Raw genomic sequence first — 20975 nt, 5'->3', positions numbered from 1 at the left:
CTTGGGTGACTTAATTGCATTCCTAGACCATGGCATTGACCATAAAGGACTCATACCTTGCCTTTGGGCTTATAGTCTGTGTTCCCTGACATTTAAAGGCCTGTTCTTGTTTGAGAAGTTTAGTACAGGTTTAATACACAGTCCTGATGTCAGGGTCTCTTATTAGAAGGTCAGGAAAAGGTAATTCTCAAAGCACTGATCGATATCCTTTGACACAATATATGAGCACTCAATTTGACTTAGTGGTCTCCTACCCATATCTATTCAGACAACCATCTTGAATTCAAACCATTGAAAAAGATAACTGTGTAAGCAGAAAATGCACATTCTAGCTCCCAAAATAGGAACAATTTGTGTCTTTTCTATTCCTTTTGTCTCAAGTCCCCTTTTTTTTCTTCCATTTATTGAGAAATATCTATGATATTCCTAAATATTATATGTAATATGTTACATATATATTATAGAAAAAAATCAATTAGAAAATATCAGTTTGTCTATTAGTATCCATTGGAATATTTAACTAAAGTAAAATAATTATAAACTATCAGAATCTTAAACCCAGAAGAAAATTAAAGATTATCAGCCCAACATGCTTATTTTGCCAAGAAGGAAATTTAAATCAAGAAAGATAAAGTGACTTGGGGAGGATCAAAAAGGGGAAAAGTTTATACTTAGGTTTCTTGATTCCTAGGTCAGTGTTCTTTCATCTAATTAGAATACAACTTCAAATTCATGAAAATTTCAGTATGTATATAGATAGATGAATAGCCAGTCAGACAGATAGATGTAAATTTACACACACACACACACACACACTGATTTCAGCAAAAAATTGTACAATATATACTTTAATTTTAACTATGAATAAATAATGTATTTCTTGTAATATTGCTTTGTGTTTCTAGGTGGTAAGAGAATGAATTTTTTTCTTCTGAAAGAAGACATTATGTGGAGAGCAAACCCCGTGCTCAAATCTTGTGCCATTTCTTATTGCCCACTTTGGCTCCTTCCTACACAGGCCCAAGAGAGAAGGCCTAAACCATCTCTCACACAACCCTTAGAGCTGCATAAACTCTTATCTGTCCTCCTCACAATAACTGTTCAATATGTACCAACGATTTAGGTTATTCATGGGAATATTATGAATTGTTGAGCTGGAATAGGTACAGAATCCTAACTATTCAAAAATAAAAGACTAAAATAAGACTTCAGATTGCTGTTTTATTGATATTTGGATCCTAACAGTTGTCTATATACTACTTAGGTCAAAATCCATCCTGTACTGTGTCTTATTGTGTCACCTTTTCATGAAGTTTAGACTTTATTAGCCACATACAAAGAAAAAAATAGTAGTACCAAGGACTCATTTAAAAAGAGAAATTTTACAGATCATATTTTTTTTTTTTTTTTTGCTCTTCATCACTGCATTTTAATTAAGCAGAGACAGATGGCATGGCAGAATAAAGAATCCATATGAGATTTGGTCTCCACCTAGATTATGTATCCTATTAACCCATGACATCTCCTGGAATTTGTTCATATTCTCCAGGTTATATAGACCTAGGGAAGAAAGGAAAGAATCTCAGATACCATCTAAGTAATAGATTGAAGTAGAATTCTATTGCTTCCCTCACTCCCAATCCCTGACCCTGAACCCTCTTCTGAGTTCTTTCCCTAATGGTAAACAAAATTTAGATGTCTTAGCACAAGTCTGCTGCAAGATATCTGGACCCATTCCTCCAGTCTACATAGACATTGAGATACTGTTATTAAGATTAGAAATGAGTGAAATCCATAGAGGTCATTACTATATTGTCAGTTTATAGGTATTCTATTAAATATATCTAAAATATTCAGAAGGGAAATGTTAATATTGCATACTTAGGAAAACTAGAAATGATGAGAAGGAAAAAACCACCCCATGGGAAGCGTTGGACAGGAAGTTTCGCCAAACCCCATCACCAAACCTTGTTCCTCTATTCCTCCCCTGCTACCTCCCCTCATCGTGACTTGTGGTGTGTGCCTGTATTGATGTTTTTGGTGTCACACAGCATTTCCTGCACTTGGCTCAGTTTGCCTTTTCCTTCCCTTTTCCTTCATATCTGCTCCAGACTGATCGCATAAATCCAGATGACATAGATTTAGAAAATGAACCCTGGTATAAATTCTTTTCAGAACTGGAGTTTGGACGCCCGGTAAGTGAGGCTAGCAAATTAACATATGAACATTAGGAAAACATCCTTAAGAAAGACAAATTGAAAAGTGCCAATAAAGAATTGGGTAGATGCCAATTACATATTCTTTTCCATTCCACAAAGATGACTTGAGTTTTATTCCTACATGGAAAGTAATTTATTCCCTATATGGTTTGGCTTACCTGCCAAATTATTATTAATTTCTTGCAAATAATTGAAATATAGCTAGATTTAAAACTAGAATGTTTTATCATTTTTCTCCATTAAGTATTTTATTATATATGTCATTTTGATCCACTTGTATAAAATAGAAAATACACAAGAATATCTCATTCTGTTCAGGACTAGACTACCTGTTTAAAAAAACAACAACAAAAAAAAAAAACATTTGTCTACTGATCTGCACAATAATCTTCCCAATTTGCAATTTTAGCAATTACATGCAAACAAAAAAGGAAGCATAATGTCTTCTTCTCATCCTAATAATATTACAAGGGGTGTCTCAGGATTGAGACCCTTAAGCAGATACCACAAGACTTGAAGTCAGGAAGATGCCAGTTTGAACACTGCCTCTGAAAGTTACTAAAGTACAACTCTGCTGGGTGGTTTACTCAGCTTCTCTCAGCCTCCGTTTGCTCATCTGTAAAGTGGTAAAAGCACTGACCTGTTTGTGGAAATAAATGAGATCTCTAAATGACTGCAAATATGTAAACACCAAATAAATATCATCTCAGGAGTTTAACTCCTAGAAGAAGATCCTAACAGGTCTCCTGTTGTAGTGGGGGGAAATCAGTGATTTCCAAATTAGAAAACTCATTTAAAACCCAATTTTGACACAAATTTTGGCCCTAGAAATGTCATAGCCCTAGGCTATAAGGAGGAGAAATAATAATTCTTTTATCATCAATTTAAGGGTTGTGAGAAAATATAATAAGGTGCGAATGTAAATTTTTATAGTTATCTAGTGTCATCAGAGTTTGCCTAGCCTGTGCTGTGGAGCTAGTCAACCTGATCACAACTCTGGAATGACTCCAGCTTTACTCAAAGAATACTTTTGCCTAACAAAAAGCTGTTCTATGCAACATTTTATAAAGGACAATAAGAACATACATATAAATTCTATATATTAGGTCCAAAAGAGTAAAAAAAAAAACCACCTATATAGTAGACATATTTTTAGAAGATATTATGTTTTGCCCATTATACCAAAGATTTTTTATATAATTGGATCAAAAGTGACTGTAAATGAATGTTGTTTCTTTGTATATTTCTATGAAATGTTAGTTTTTGGCATTTTTTCCATTTTATATATTGGCACCAAGTTAATTGGAGAGAAAACAAATGTTTCTCCCCTGATTTTGTGTTGCATTTGGTTGTCATTAATTAGGCAATTGATAAAATTAGGCAGATTCTGTTCTGAGACTAAGATGTGTCAGCATTTTTGTATGATAATTTTCTATCCCATATAGAACTCACTAGCATGTAATGCACGCCTTTTCTTCTAATACATATTTCTTAAATGTGCTTTGAATTCTTTTTTTGGCAAATATTTAAATGCTAACATTGATCTGGTGAGTTGAGTGCACTTTTTTTTTTTAACTAAGCAAATTACTAACATTTTTGTCATGTTCTTGAAAATATTTACCAGAATCCTCTCTTCCTTTCAGCTTACTCCTTTTGGCTACATTCATATCACTCTTTGTATGTATCTGATGCTGTCCACACAATTTCTAACTATGTCACCTTTTCCCCATGTTCATTCCTTGCTGCCATTGATTCTCCTCCATTCCATCTCTACACTTCTGCCTATGTGCTGCATCCATCCCCAGCCTCCTAAAAAGGCTCTGGATTATGGTCAGGACCATTCTTCTGGTGTTTCCAAAGAGGTAAATGAATCATTGTTTCTTCCTTCAGATTATGATCTTACAGAATACTGCTGTGATTCTGCACATTCCTATTTCACAATTCATCATTTAATGCTTTCCCATCATTTCTAAATTACAAGCTTTTATCACTGCATTATATCCTACAGTATTATTTTCAGGAAAATTCATTATGTTGGGGGTGAGGGGAACAATAGACCCGAAGGTTTTAGTGGACAGTTCATTTAAGACTGGATATAAAACAGCAAAAAGAAAAATGTAACATTATCTTACTAAGATACAAAGTGTCATTTCAAAGGATGTTATGATTCTGCTGTATTCTTCCCTAGTCAGATGATACCTGTAGTATTCTGTTCAGTCCTAGGTACTCTTCCCAAAGAAAGACACTGATAAACTTTAGTGCATCAAGAAGATGGCAACCAGTATGGTAAAGAAACTAGAGACTATAGCATAGAATGATAGATAGAAATAAGCCTTAACAGATAGAAGAAAAAATACTGGAGAAGGAGGAATGTACAATGTAAAGGGATTTTCCTTATTTTTCACTAAGAGGAAAAAATGGGGTAGAGAGAACATAGATTTTTGTTCCTTGGAAAAAATAAAATTTTAAAAGTTAATTTTTTGTCTTCCAACAATTTGTAAATCGGGAGGCAGGGGGAGGCAGGGAACTAAATGTTATTGTTTGGAACAGAGATGAAACAATCTCTTCTTGGGTCTATAATACAAAAACAGGAGTAATTTGCAGAGTTAAATTTAGGCTTGATAGAAGAAGAAAATTTCTAACAGTAAAAATTTGTCTCCAGGAGAAATGAGATGAGTAAGTTTCCTCTCATTAGAGTTTTTCAAGTGTAAACTTGATGATTTACAAGCGGTATTAGAGGAGAGGTTCTTGTTCAGATATGGTTTTGATTAGTTTGCTCCTAAGGTTCCTTCCAAAATCTAGAGTTTGCAGTACTTAAATTCTTAAGATATCATGAAAAGTATCTTGATATTTATAACTTTCAATCAACTTAGTCATCCACAAAGCAGCATGATAAAAAGAAATCCTAAAAAAAATCAGTCATATGGCATTTAAATGCCCTCTAACAATCCAACTTAATTTATCATGACAATGGTTCTTTAGATTCAGGCTTCCATGGTTGCTATCAATTAATCAGTAAGCTTTTATTAAGAACATACCATGTACCATGCAGTGTGGTAGCACTGAAAAAAAAATTGAAATAATCTTTACTCAGAGAGATTATATATTCTAGTAGGAAAAATTAAATATACATACACAGAAGAAATTAAAATACAAAGGTAGTTAGATAGTAGGGCACTAGAATTTGGGAGGATTAAGAAAGGCTTCATGTAGAAGGTGATGCTTGAGCTGAATCCTGGAGGAAGAAATGGATTTGGGGATTGGAGGTAAGGAGACTGAGGTCCAGGCATGGGAAATGACCAAAGCACAGTGTTCTTATATGAAAAACAAAAGACAAATTTAGCTGGGCTACAGAGAAGAGATATAGTTTGGAAAGAGAACATCGGAGTTAGATTGCAAGTTTTTAAAAGGCAAAGCGAAAAATTAATGTTTTGTTCTGGTGGCAGTAGGAAGCTAGTGGAGTTTATTGAATAGAGGATTGCGCTAAAAGAAAATTAACTTTGGTGGCTGCTTAGAGAGTAGATTAGAATAGAGGATATGGAAATTATTGAGATATGGAAATTAATTAGAAGACCACTGCAATAGTGCATTTAGGTTGTGATGGGAAGCAGAACTAAGATGGTGGTTATGTGAGTGAAGAGAAAGAAACAAATGTAGGACATGCTGTAAAAGTAGAAACAGAAAGATTTAACAATTAATTGAATATATGAGGTGAGAAATAGGAGGAGAGAACAGTCATTAAGTTATAAACCTAGGAAACTGATAAGAATGGTCATATCTTCTAAAGAAAGAGAAATCTAGTAGAAAAAATGGATTGGGAGGGAGAAATATCTGGTTAGACATGATAAGTTTGAAAGGCCTATTTGACATCTAGTCTTTATTGTCTGGGAAGCAGTTGGTGATGCAAGATGGAAGCTGAGGAGAGAGACTAAAGCTAGATAATCTGCATTATGAGAGTTGATTTAAAAAGGGGGGAGAATATGCAAAGCAAGAAAAAATAAGGTATAAGACAGAGCCTTACAGAAACACCCACAATTTGGGAATGTAATATAATTGATAAGTCATCATAACAGATTGAGCAGGAACTATCAGATATGTAAGAAGAAAACTAGGAGATCATAAACTAGGAGTATCATAAAAACCCAAGGAAGAGAGAGTGATCAACAGTGTTATGAAGTACAAATTTCAAGAAGGATAAGGATCAACCACACAAAAAAAAAGATGATCAAATTTATCAGCTTTTTTAAAAAGCACTGATAACTTTGGAGAAAACAATTTCATTTGAATAATAAAATCAGAAGACAGATTGCAGAAGATTTGAAAGCGAGTCAAATGAAGAAGTAGAGGCAACAAAGAATAGACAAGTTGTTGTTTTTCTAAATATGTTTTGTTTTTATTTTTAAGGCCATTGGTAGAAACTGATTAGTGTGACTGACCCATAAGATCCCTTCAATTATTGAACCCTCTACCACTAATGAAGATTGCAGCCCCTAGTTGATCAATATGTACATAATATCATTCCTCACTAAATGATTAAGAAACTGGGTATGATTACAAAGAATGCATTCATAATTCAGATCATTTATATCCACCTATGCTACATTCTTCAATTTTTTTTCCCCAATGGAAAGAAAGCTCCTATGTTCTATGTTCTGTAGAATCAAGTATAGCTACTAATTATCTGTCATGCATTTCTGTGTTTGTAAGTACCGTTAAAGGTCACAGTTGTTGAACTTAACTATAAATTGTCCATGAATCTATACATGTGAATATTTCTGTCCTGATGTCACTAATCTCAAAATCTAGATATTTTCAGGGACTGACAAAGGCAAAATTATCTTTCATTTCTTCTTTAGGAAAATGTTTGGTATGCTTTTTTTAATCTCTTATCCAGAACTGTGATTCCATTGGTTATAAAGACATTCCTGATGCGGAAACTTCTAGTGATACATTTCAGCAACTTGTCTAAAATTTAAAGTAAATGGTCTTACATATGATACCACAATTGCCCAGAAGATCTTGAACCCATATTCTTGAGTCCAAACCCATCATCTCTCTATCCAATATCCTTATTGTCTTTCTGTTCTTTGATTCCATCACTAATTTTTAAAGATTTTTTTCCTCTAAAAATTATGAAAGTCCAAAAATTTAAGGTAAAAATTGAAACTTATCATGGAATATAATGTACCACTAATTAGGATTAATTAATATGCTTTTTACATAGTTTTTAGACACTATATTTAAAGGAAAAAAAAGTAGAAACTTTCTAAGAAATAAAAATTATTTATAGGGGGGAAAGGAGAGTATCCAAGGTTTTGAAGATTTATCAAAATGATCATCTCTAAGCACTGGATGGTAAGAGAATGAATATGATGTAAAATCTCAGAACAAAATCAATAGGTTTTCTATTCTATACCTAAGCTCCCAATCTGGTATCCATATTTTATTTTCAAGTTAATTATTAAATAGCATTCTTTTGTTATAAAAATTCAAGAATGATAAACTATCTAGGACAGTGGATAGAGAACTGTATCTGAAATTAGAAAGATTTCATTTCACATCGCTTCAGACACTAGTTGCATGATCCTAGACAAATCACATAACTCATTTGTCCCTCAGTTCTTCAACTACAAAATGTATTTGCAACTACTTCTCAAAGTTGTTTTGAGGAATCATTGAGATGTTTGTAAAGCATTTATCAAAATGCCTGGCACATAACAGGTACTATGTAAATGCTTATTTTCTTCGTCTTTGCTTTCCTCCCTTCTTCCATTCCTAACCTATCCTCTACCTTTCCCTGTTCCTTTTTTGTGTCTCTCCCCCCTTCCTTCTTATCTTCCCTCTCCAACCCTCCCTTCCTCCTAATCTAACTCTCTAAGTGGCTTCCATTAAATAAATGTACTTGATGAATTCTTTGCCAGGGTATGATGAAAACCCTACCATTTCCATGCATTGACTATTGTTTATAGCATTTCTGATCTTGATGACTCAATCCAGTTTGTTTTTGGAGAAGTGGCACCTTAACTCTGACTAATTCATTAGCATTTTTGCACAGGATTGCTTCCTGAGCAGCAATGAGATGCAGCTTCCTGCTTATGTGACATTATGTACTTAAAACAAAACAAAATAAAACTTAGAGAGTGTTCTGTGCTAGTACAGCCTGTACTGGGAAGGATCTTTATCTCTCAGACTGATAGATCTGATTTGACCATTCATAAATTAGATAACTTGAGGAGGTTAGGGAATGGTCTGAAAATAAAGCTTTTCTTAGTCAAAGTTTGAGGGTGGGTAAGTCAAAATGCTAACTTATAACTATTATTCGGTCATACAGGACAGGCATAAGGTTATATTTGGCATTCAAGGAGGCAATGTAGCGTATTGGATAGATTAACTAGGTTTTAGGATCAAGAAGACAAGAATTCAAATCCAACTTGTGATGTTTGCTAGTTATGGAATCCTAGGCAAGTAATTCAATGTCTCCATGATTTATGCAACATCTTAGGGAGGTTGTCTTCAGATCTTCATTGGCAAATGGCATAGAGATCCCACACCAGAAATTCATTGAACTTTCTATCTAATGAAAAAAGATTGGTTGTAAGGTAAGAAGACCCGAGTTTGAATCTTGGCTCTATTTCCTGCCTATGTAGTCATGATTCAATAGCTCTCCACCCAAGTTTCCTCATCTCAAAAAGGAAGGAGTTGATTATGATTTTTTCTAAGGCTCTTTCCAAATCAATTGAGTTCGCGTTTTATAAAAGTAGGCCTGATATAAGATGACATATATTTATTGATTTTCCATATTTTTGTAGCTAGTTTTCTACTCTTTTCGGCTACAGAAAAAGTTTAGTAAATTGAGAGGATTATTTAAACATTAAACTGGGGACCGAAATTTTCTGAAAATACTTTCTACTTGGAAAAAAGAAAATGCTATGTTTATGAGGAAACAATTTTCTGTAGTTTTGGGATGGTGAGAGATGGGGAATATGTGAAGTAACAGCCAAAAATGTTAATGTATCTTGGGTGGTGATGGTCACTTTGTTCTCTCCCTTGGTTAGAGCATACCAGTGATACTGTATATAATTCTGAGGACGACAATTCAAGGAAAACATTGATAAACCAGAGAGTATCCAGAGGGAGGCAACCAGCAATGGTAAAAGGCCATATGACAGTTGATGAGAGAATTAGGGTGATTTAACCTAGCTAGAGAAGAGAAGCCTCTGGGATAACACAAGCAATCTTGTGAAAGGGTGTCATATAGAAAAAGATTACATTTGTTTTCTTTGGCTCCAGAAGCAGATAGAGATCAATGGTTGGGAGTTGCAAAGTGGTAAATTTAGGCTCTATGTCAGGGGAAACTGCTTAACAATTAGAGCTGCTCTAAAGTGGAAGAAAATGCCCTGGTAAGATTTCCCCACATTGGAAGTTTTCAGAGACTGGATAGATGGCCATTTGTCGGATATGTTTTGGGGGAATTTTTTCTATGATACCTGTTGGACTATCATCTGAGCTCCATTGTAACTACCCGATTGTATATGATATCTAAGATTCTGTTTTGATGCGCATATTAAAACATTAACAGGTTTTCTTGTTGCCTGCATTCTGCCTTTCTAAGATTTCAAAGTAAAACAATTAGACCTGGCAAAAGAAAGGGGTAGGTTTCTTTCACAGAATTTAACAATGACCATAAATGTCTAAGTGATTTCTCACGGTATCTCCTCCTTTATTTGGTTGAATACATGGGATTTTGTTAATAAATTAGAGTAATACTCTTCCTTTTCAGATATCAAGTTTCTCTTTTCTAAACAGCTACTACATTATGGATTATTGAATTATACTGCATATTACAAACACAAGACTTTAAAGGGCAAAATACATGTTGATGAAATAGGATAAGCCTTTATTTTTAAATATTTGACTTTCCTTTAGGAAGGTGTAGTTTTGTTATTATGGTGAATGGTTTTTGCTGTTCTGTGATTTTGATAATTTCTTTCAGTAAAATTTATTTCGTAAACTCAGGTGATTTTTTTTTTCATTCCATAAGTTTCATAGAATCATCATTCTGTTTTTACAGGCCTCTTTGTATCAGACCTCCTTAGACCGCAGCCTGGAAAGGCCTGCTAGGTAAGAAGTAATTGCCTTTGCAGTTACACATTCAACATATTCTTTCTTGAGTGCTTGAAAGAATAATTAGAAGATGATATTTCCCCACATCCTGGTCACATTTGAATCACTTGAACTCGTGGCAAGATTTTCTATTTAGTTGGAGTTGATATTGGATCTCACAGAAGAAAATGAGGAACTGCTTCCTAACCTCCTGTATCAAGACCCCAATCTGCACTGCTGGGAGGAACTTTTCCAATAAAAACTGTCACATATTTTGAAACACCTGATCCATCATAAATATATAATAATTAATAGTATATTCATGTAATGGAAACAATCATTTTAAAATTGGTAAAAATGAGACCCAGATAGTCAAAATGCATCATCATCATCATCCTTTTATGATCCAATCTCTTCATTTTAAAGCTAAGAAGACAGAGATTCAATAATATTAAGAGACTGCCTATGACCTCATAGGTAGCAAATAGGAGAACTGACATTTGAATTCAGCTCTTCTGTCTTTAAATTCAAAATCATTTCTATTGTAATGTCCTGCTGCATAAATTATTGATCATTTAGGTTTTCACGTATTTATTTTGAGGTCATAGCAATGTAGCCTTGGTTCCTAGGACTAAGTTTAGTTCCTTTAGAAGCTAGAATTAATATCTCGACTTTTCTAAACAAAATCTTGGTATAAATGAAATTGGATATCCTCTTTGATTTTTTTTCCCCTTCTTTTCCTATTCTTCCAGGTTAGGAGGAGGAATCTTTCTAATTAAAGAATAATATGTTTTGATAAATTCCTTCACTCCAAAGTGTTGATTTAATGAACTACTAAGTAATACCAATAGTCTTTCCATTTTAAAACAGAATCACGGATAGACTTATCATTGCTATAGATGGAATTTTTGGTCACAGAGGGAAATGTAGTTAGAATTTCAAACTTGGTGGTGGGATTAGTGATTTTACCTCTAGGCAATTACCTATTTGACCTATACTTAAAACCAGCATATTAGCTTCAAGTTTTCTGAAAGTACTCATTTTGAATTGAATGTGGTGGTTCCCCCCCACCTTTTTTTTTTTTTTTTTTTTTTTTTTGGTCTTTTTGCTTAGTTCTGCAAGTATAACTGGTGACTACAGAAAAAGGAGGAAGAGTGAGCCTGCAGTGGGTCATCCCCGAAGTGTGGCTGATCAGAATGCAAACAGAGCCAGCCCAACCCAAGCAGATCTCCCAGGTCCAAGCACCACCCTTATGAAATCTTTCACTGGTTCTTCTCCTTCTTCCCCATCAAGAGCAAAAGGTAAGAGAACAATTCTTTGGTAGCTACATCATCTGCTAATTTCATTGCATAGTTCTTGGTGAAAACAAGTACCAACGTAGTGACGGCTTTTTTCTCTGGGTCTAATCAAATTCAATTTTGGGAATGAAATGTCTTTTGTTAAGTTTTTTTTTTTTTTTTTTAAAGAAGCTTCTTATCTAGGTTATTTATTTCCTGCTGATGAAACATCAATTATTGAAAAGGAATTTCCTGCCTGCATAATGTCTATTAAACATTTTATTTTAAGACTATCATATATATATATGTACATATATATATATTTCATTAATAAACTCAAATTCAAAATATGGTGTGATTTATTAATGGTCTGTTAATAAAATAATGTTGAAGTATTTCCATTTTTTGGAAACTTTTTGAAGATTCTTACAATTTAAAGATTATACTTATGTATAGGTGGAAAATAAGAACAGAAACTGTCTAAAAATATTATCAGGTACAAAACCTCTCAAATTTTCAAATTTTTATTCTGGGACAATCTACAAAAACAATTAATTGCAATCCTTGCAGATAATACAGTGGCATGTTTTTAAAGATGGCATCAAAATTTTGGCAAATATCCTGCTTTAAAATATCAAAACTCAGTCTCAATGTTCATAAATCACTGAACCACATTTTTTCTGGTGGGCTAATAATAGTCTCCCTATATATGAGTAAACTTTGAACCTAGGGAGATAACAATCATTCTTTTAAGTCACTAGGAGATCATTGTATCTGTTATTGCTACAGTTACTAAAATAGTCCCCTGGAAAATAGAACAGTAAAAAGATCTCCCTAAATACCCAATTTACTGCTGAGATGGGACTTGGGCACTAGAGAGCAGAGGTGTATAGAGGTTGAGACCATGGTGACTTAGTCTATATCCCCAGAGCTAAATCAGAAAGGTAGAGGTTTTTCAAACTTGTAAAGGAATATTGGATTGGGTAAGCCTTGGCCAGAACAGAGGTGGATTCTGCTGCATGTCAAAATATCAATCCCTGGGTGGGTTTTTTGTTTTGTTTTGTTTTTTCACTTAGGGGATGATATAAACTGTCTTGGTGGTAAATCTTAAGTAACTCTAGGCATGGCCCTCCTAAGAGAAACATGAATCACCAACCAGCATCACTGAGGATCATAAATCTAGAACTGAAGGAGAACCTGGGAGCTATCTAATCCTAAAATGGAGAAACTGGGACCAAGAACAGTTCTATCACTTGGGCACTCATATAGCTAGTTAAGTTGCAAAGCTGGGATTCAAACCTAAGTCCTTCTGTATTTGTGGAGCAGTTATTGGGCAAATACTTGGACACATCTTACAATTTGTTTCTATACCTGTCCTTCATCATTATGATTGATCATAAAGAAACCAATTCCAAATTCTTTGAACTGAATTTTAAGTAATATTTAATTCTCTTCATCTGCAATTACAAACTAGATTCAATGTCATTATCTTCTTAAGCCTATTAAGTGCATGCTACTGTTTTTGAATGTTAATTTTTTAACATTTGGCTTTAGATTTTTAAAAATGGGTAATAATAACAGTTAATCATAACAGCTTAATCTGAGGGCATAAATTCAAATTTACAGACCTCCAATCTTTTATACAGACTCTTGGTCTTTCATATAATTTCCATGCCCTGCTATCAGTTTAATAGACACTGACGTTTTTCACGTGATGCATTTAGGAAAAGAAGCATAGCTTTAACTTTTCATTGCTATAGATAGAATAGATTTCTTGGTAATTCACTTTCTTTCCTTTTTTTTTCTTTTTTCTTTTTTTTTTTTTTTTACTATTTTGTATAAATAATTTTATAGATGAGAAAGCCAAATAAGTTTTTAACAATTCTTTCTTGTTATAATTAGCACTTTTCCTCTTGCTTAAACTATCTATATACTGTTTCTAGTTTTAACTACACTAACTGCTTGCTCTATTCTTTGCTTTATGATACTTACTGACCCAATCTCTTCTCTTTGCGAACCTGTTAACTGCCGGAAATCTTTCTCTTCTGCTGGGCTGCTCTTTGGATTATAAGGTGGGGATATTAGCAAAGCATGTCCATCCCTTTACAATTATTCAGGGCACAACCACCACACCTCAAGTGAGTTAGATTACTGCAGCACATACAGGCAGCATTTGGATGTGCCAAATGATTCAAAGCGCTCCATCAACTTCAAGAATGGTTGGCAGATGACACGGCAGAATGCCGAGGTCTGGAGCAGCACAGAAGAATCAGTTTCACCCAAATTGAAATCTCGCAGCTGTGATGATCTTCTCAATGAGGACCATGATAGTTTCCCTGACCCACAGACCAAGTCAGAAAGTCTGGGCTCTCTGTTATGTGAGGAGGACTCCAAAGACAGCTGCCCACTGACATGGGTCTCCCCTTACATCCCTGAGAACCGTACAAATGGTAGGTCAAGAATCCGGCATAAGTCTGCCCACGATGCCCCTGGGTTCTTGAAAATGTACAAGAAAATGCATCGCATTAACCGCAAAGAGTTGATGAAGTCTGAGGTGATTTGTTCTGTAAAGTCCAGGATATTACAGTATGAAAAGGAACAACACAAGGGCATGTTGCGTGGATGGAGCCAGTCCTCAACTGAGGAAGTGCCCAGGGACATGGTGCCCACACGCATTTCTGAGTTTGAGAAGTTAATTCAAAAGTCAAAGTCCATGCCAAATCTAGGGGATGAAATGTTGTCTGCTGTCACCTTAGAACTGCCTCAGAATGGATTGTGTCCAAAACGAAGGTTTTCCATTGAATCTTTATTGGAGGAAGAAAATCAAGGGAGACATGTCAATCAGGTTAACTCACGAAGCTATAAGCCTAAAACCCTAGTGCCAATTCACATTGAAGTGACCAGTGATGAACTACCACGTTCCCATATGGAGTTCTCAGACAGTGACCAAGATGGAATGGTCTCTGACGTCAGTGACTTTGTTCATGTAGAAGGCTCATCCTTCTGCAGTGAGAGCGATTTTGATCATTTCTCTTTTACATCGTCGGAAAGTTTCTACGGGTCCAATCATCACCACCACCACCACCATCACCACCACCACCACCACCGGCACCTCATCAGCTCCTGCAAGGGAAGATGCCCCGCCTCTTACACGAGATTTACCACCATGTTGAAACATGAAAGGGCTAAACAGGAGCATGCTGAAGATTCCAGGCGACAAGAAATAGACTCTGGCCTTTCTAAGTTAGCCTTCCTAGTAAGCCCGGTGCCTTTCCGAAGGAAAAAAAGTGCTCCCAAAAAACAGACTGAAAAGACAAAATCCAAATCATCTGTATTTGATGCTCTGGACTCTGCCCTTAAGGATATATGTGATCAAATTAAAGCTGAAAAGAGAAGGGGAAGTTTGCCCGACAATAGTATATTACACAGACTTATCAATGAGCTGCTTCCAGAAATTCCTGAAAGGAATTCATCACTTAAGGCTCTGAGAAAGAGTCCCCTGCATCAGCCTTTCCCTCCCCTGTCTCAAGATGGTGCTGCCCATTATCTACCCTACCAGAATGATTGTGGACGATTACCTCCTAGTGCCTCTTTTCAAGACATGGATACAACTAACAACAACCACCAGGACAATGATAGTGCCCTGTGTTTCCAAGGTGGATTATTTTTTCATTTTTTATCTTGTCTTGTAATTGAAGCAGCCACCTATTAGTTCTGTCATTTTCTGTTTCTTCTTTCCATTTCATTCATCTTAACTATTGATACCATCCATTGGGGGAAAATTATGACAAGCTGATGCTTGTTGTGACATGATGACTCACTCACTGAACATCTGACATTTATCTATCATTTTGGACATTTATGTGTATTGCTAAAAGTAAGTGTTGAGACATGCAAAGATAGTAATCTCATCTTCAAAGCAAAGACTATCACAGAGCTTACTGTTAGGAGGGTGGCAATTTGGGGATTGCCACCCAGACAGTAAATATAAGAAAATATTTTACCAAACTTAAAAGAATATTTCAACAGAATTACTTGTTTAAATAACAGCTTTTGAGAGCCTAGAAAGCTGGGAACTACCAAAAGATTTTATCATTAACTCAATCCATTTAGTTCAACAACAATGTATTAAACATCTTCTGTATCCTAAGCAATGTGTATAGAAAAACAGCAGTAACAATATACGTCCAGCTTTTAAGAAGCACGAATATAGTATGAGGTTAAGATATGTATAGAAAAATTATTTTATAATGTTATAATATTAGCTATTTATATTGAATAGCAGGTATGCATGTTAGAAAGTGAAAAATACAGAGTAGGGCAACAGAAAGGAAGATTGAAAAGGGAAGAATTCTAATTTGGAGGATGAGGAAAGAAAGTGACATTGTAGTTGAGTTTCAATGAAGAAAAGGATTTCACTGGGAGACTGTTACAGGTATAAAGAACAGTCCATGCAAATGCATGGAGCTTGGACAAGGAAGGATGAAATCAAAGATTGACTATCTGGCTGAAATGAAAATTGTTCAAACAGTAGTAGTGTAAAATGAAGTTTGAAAGTTACCCTGGAACTAGAGTGTGAAGAGCTTTGAATGTTAAAACAATAAGTTTGTGCTTTTTTCTGGTAAGCATAGGGTTTGGTAGTTATCGATGGTTTTTGAGCAGTAAATTGACATAGTCTGTCCTATACATTAGGGAAATTATTTGGACATCAGCATAAAGGATGCAGATAAAGAGAAAAGAGAATGGAAGCAGGGATATTACAAGGGCATGAAGAATGGTGGCAACAATGCAGAAGGAGGTACTAAAGAATGAGGGCAGGAAGGATTTAAATGCTCACTCTGTGCTAGGCACTGAGCTAAATGTGAAAGATACAAATGCAAGCAAAAAGAAAATCCTTAACCTCCAGGAATTTATATTCTAACAGACAAAAATAATATTAAAAGGAAAGGAAGGGATGAAATTTAAGAGAAGCTGCAGATTTTGAATCAATAATTGATGATTGAAGGTCAGGGGATGGTAAAATGAAAAGAGTTTAAGGATGGTTCCAAGATTTCAAACTTGGGTAATTGGAAGAATAATCAGGTCATCATCAGAAATAATAAGTGGGGAAGAGGATAAGTTTAGGGAAGAAAATAATGAATTTGGCACATGTTTAGTTTTAGGTAGCCCTAGGACATCCAGGTGGAAATGTGTAGTAGCTGTTATCCGTTGTCGTCATTGTCACTGTCATCATTGTTCATCAGTGCAGGACCTAAGTTTAGGAAACAGGCTGAAGCTAGACATATAGATTTTGGTGTCATCTCCATAAAGATAATAGTTGGAATAAGAAAACAGTCAAGTCTGAGAGAGAGAAGAGAGAGAAGGATTGGGGTGGGGGGGGGGAGAGACAGACAAACAGAGACACAGAGAGAGACACATAGATACAGAGAGAGAAGGGAGGAGGAAAGGTGGAGAAGGAATGGAAGGGGATGGGAGGGGAGGGAGAGAGAAATCTAAGAACAGAGGCCTGGGATACCTATCATTAGGAAGAAGGTATAGAAAGAGAAAAAAGTAAAAGGAACTAAAGTTTCTAGAAGAAAGGGGGTAGAGAACAATTCTAAATGCTTTCGAAACACTGAGGAGAATAAATGCTGACCAAAAAAATTTTTTTTGGTATTGCTGTCTGGTAATTAAGAAGTCCTTGGTGAACTTGAAAAAAACCATTTTAGGATCAGTAATGGAAAGGGAATTCACATCCAGGGAACTGAGAAATGGCTACTAAGGTAGAGGTGATACAGATTATTCTAACTAAAAGGAGTGTGTCAGATGAATCCAGAGAAGTGACATAGGCTATAGAGGAATAGCAGAATCATTAGAAAGAAATTCCAAATTTGGGATTTTTTTAAGATTAGGGGGAGACATGAATATATTTGTAGGCATAAAAAAGTGATAGAGGAGAAATTATAATTGTAAAGAAGAAAGGAGAAAATAGGATGAGGAGCATGAATTAAAAAACTGGGAAGAAGGCTTCTTCCCTTCCAAGATCAAGCAGAATAAGAGAAGTCTAGTAGGAAATAAAGTGGAGAAAGGGAGGTAATGTTGGCTGAATAACTTTAATTTTCTCAGTATTATAGGAGTGAAGATCATATACAGACAGAAAGGAAAGTAGAAATGGGTAAAGGGACTTGAATGTTTAAATTAATTAAGGACTAGTCTTAAGCAAAGACTTTTCAAATCTAGAAAGCTATATTTTAATCAAGGTCATCCTGAGTGGTATGTAGGGCCCAATGCACAATATGTCTACTCTGAATGGTTTTTTTAATGCATGTGAAGTAGGTCAGACTCAAAGGAACAAGGTGAGTCTTTTAAAGACAGCCCAAGTGGTGTGGAAATGAGAAAAGCATGCTATCTTAGTCATTATGGTGGAGGAGTAGGTAATGGAGACCATCCAAAAAAGAAAAAAATTTGCTAGTTATTTAGGAAGACATTGGAAAGAATACTTGGGAATTTTCCCAGCAGATTTGTTTTCCTCATTATATTTCATTTTACCTAAAATTAGTTTCCATTCTTGGTTCACAAATCAGGTTCCACAAAAAGTTTCTCTCAACATGGACCAGAGTTGACCCTGGGTTCTTAGAGACTGTGCATTATGTACCATTTATGACTTGTTCAGCCTTGGCAATCCTAAATTACCATTTATTGAGTTATGTACTGAGGTACTGCAATCTGCCTAAGGGAATAGCAGAAGAGAGTAAGGGAAAAAAAGACTAGGAATGGGCCATTCTCTGAAAGGCTTTAAAAACCAGAGAATTTTTTTCGTTGAAAAGTTTAAAAAGTGCTATAGAAATATAAGCTTTGTATTTAATGTACAAGGTTTTAAGATGATATTAACTGAGAAGGAAAAATATGCTACATATGGATGATAATCCATAATCAAGAATTAATTTTATTTATATCATTCTAAATTACAAACAAATTTAGTCATAAAATGAGAACACATATTTATTTCATTGGAAGTTTCGAATTATTTATGAAAGCAGATATAAATGTATCATATATAATAGCACAGATAAGTCCTATGTTCTCAAGTAAATGGTATATGTATATGTATATGTATACACAGATACACACACACACAAACACACATATACACACAAAATTAGCTAAGTGGATCAGTGGATAGAGTACCAGGGTAGAATCAGGAAAACCTTATTTCAAATCCAGCTTCAGACACTTAGTAACCTCAGGCAAATCACTCCTTATCTGTAAAATGAGGCTGAAGAAGGGAATGACAAACCACTCCTGTATCTTTGCCAAGAAAACCTCAAAGTGGGTCTTAAAGAGATGAACTGAACAGCAATAAATATATGCTTATGTGTGTACAGTACGTGTGTATACATATGTTTGTATGACACATATTTGCTACGAAAATTTGGTCATAATTCAATTTTCCATATAGGAGATACTTTTAAAATTGATTTCAGTGCAAGCTGCCATGTTAGATGTTAGAGATGCAAAAATGTACATGACTGACCTTGCATTCAAGGAGGCAACAATCAAATAGAATGGAAAAGAAAGAAAATAGGCAAGTATTAAGTAAGATGCCAGAGTTTAGAATGTGTTAAAGGCAAAGAGATTTCATTCAGAGTGTTCTATGAAATTTCTATAGATTCAGAGAAGCTATAGACATCAAGAGAAAAACTTAAATTCAACAGGTCAAGGAGCACTTATTATCTCTTCCAGCCCTCATGGTTTTTGCACCATTGTGTGGTAATCCTGACATTCATTCCTTCCTCTAGTACATCTTCAGTTCTCCCAACCAAGGCCATGAGAATAATCAGACAGAATGAGATCGAACCTTTCTCCAGTAACCCTCACTTTCTGACTTTGCTGGTGATAGACTATTTTGCAAAGAAAATTCATGATCCCCTTATTCAACTTGATGTAACTCTATGGATTTTTCTTTTTCCAATGTGTCCCTATTTCACAAGCAAGAAATTGAGGCATATAGGGGTTAAGTCCAAGGTCACACAGCTAGCAAGCATCTGAGGTCAGAATCAAACTCAGATCTTCATGGCTCCAGAAAGACTAGTACTCTTTACACTTCATCACATAACAACCTCTTGGGTCCCTTTGAGACAATTGAGACCTTGCCACCAAAGATTCTTTTGGGTATAGTTTGATGCCAAGTCACTGGTTAGCTTCCATTTTATTTAGACATATAGTTTGGGTATAGAAATAGAGACAAATTCTTTCTCCCCTATGCCCACATTCTTGCAGAGCAAGGTTCAAAAGACAGAAAAGAATTACCTGAATAACCTCTTGGTTTCATGGCCCTATTGAGAGTACCAAGACTCCTTCATAATCTATCATTAAGTAACTGCACCAACTTTTCTACATTGATAATAAAAACCAGAAAACACTGAAGAAAGAAATGACAAATCACTCTAGAATCTTTGCTTAGTGAACTCTCAGGTTTGGTTTGAGAACCATGCTTTTAATTATCAAAATTGAATTGAATTGAATTCAATTCAATTAATTAATATTTAAACTGAATCTACAGTTTGGGGTTGTTAATGCTTTTTTAAAAGAATATATCATGAGACCCCTTTGGTTGTCTGGCAAAATCTTATAAGAACCTTTCTCTGAATAATGTTTTCATTATAAAATAAAATGCATAGGATTACAAAAAAACCCAGTTACATTGAAACCCATTTATCAAAATATTTAACTTCATAGTTTCCAGGTTAAGAATTCCTTAAAGGAGTTAGTGTACATATGCACACACACATATGTATATGCATACCAACCATAGATAGTGGCATATGAAATTATAAATAGACTATAATATATAAAACATGTGTAATATGTATGTCATATAAATATGTATGTAAATTACTTTAACTGATCACTCTGTATCATAGTATTCAAATAATATTCCTCTAGGGCCCTTCTTCAATTTCTTCAAAATTAGATCAGATGGTGACTTCTAGTGTTTACTGTTAGTCAGAATAGCTGAATTTGCTAAAAAAAAAAAAAAAAAGTTTAAAAAAAATAATCTGTGAGGCCTTGAGGGAAAAATTAGCAACAAAGTTTTGGAACACTTAGCTAAATTTCCCTTGGTGCAAAAACGTTTTAAATAATTTCCCTTGTCTTTACAAGCAATTCTTGGAACTGCAGAACCTATAAACATCATTCTAAAAACTACCAGTACTCAAGAGTTCTTATCCGTAAACCAGCATGCTCATTTGGTGCTGAGGTGAATGGAACAGGGCAAACATTAGCAACCCAATTAATTGTTGAATCAAATTAAGCCCTTGGGTTTTTGTTTTTTTAGATAAAAATAGACTTTTTAACAAAAAAAATTACATCAGCTGGGCTCTCTAATGTTGATCTT

At 34.9% G+C, this 20975-nt stretch overlaps 1 protein-coding gene across 27 annotated transcripts in view; it reads left to right on the top strand.

The window, feature by feature from the left end:
• Positions 1-20975, top strand: part of SORBS2 (sorbin and SH3 domain containing 2) — a 451850-nt gene that overhangs the window by 386330 nt on the left and 44545 nt on the right. For 19 of the 27 annotated variants that reach the window (XM_074276085.1, XM_074276086.1, XM_074276084.1 and 16 more), the window contains 5 exons: positions 2112-2195; positions 4025-4081; positions 10291-10340; positions 11436-11623; positions 13672-15255. In XM_074276085.1, coding sequence (XP_074132186.1) covers positions 2112-2195; positions 4025-4081; positions 10291-10340; positions 11436-11623; positions 13672-15255 — 1963 coding nt within the window. The remainder of the gene's footprint in view (positions 1-2111; positions 2196-4024; positions 4082-10290; positions 10341-11435; positions 11624-13671; positions 15256-20975) is intronic. The other 8 variants (XM_074276099.1, XM_074276101.1, XM_074276100.1 and 5 more) reach the window with 3 other exon arrangements.

Source organism: Sminthopsis crassicaudata, chromosome 6, assembly GCF_048593235.1.
Source record: "Sminthopsis crassicaudata isolate SCR6 chromosome 6, ASM4859323v1, whole genome shotgun sequence".
Classification (NCBI taxonomy): domain Eukaryota; kingdom Metazoa; phylum Chordata; class Mammalia; order Dasyuromorphia; family Dasyuridae; genus Sminthopsis; species Sminthopsis crassicaudata.
The sequence above is the reverse complement of the archived record's forward strand: the minus strand, read 5'-3'. Positions and strand labels throughout refer to the sequence as shown.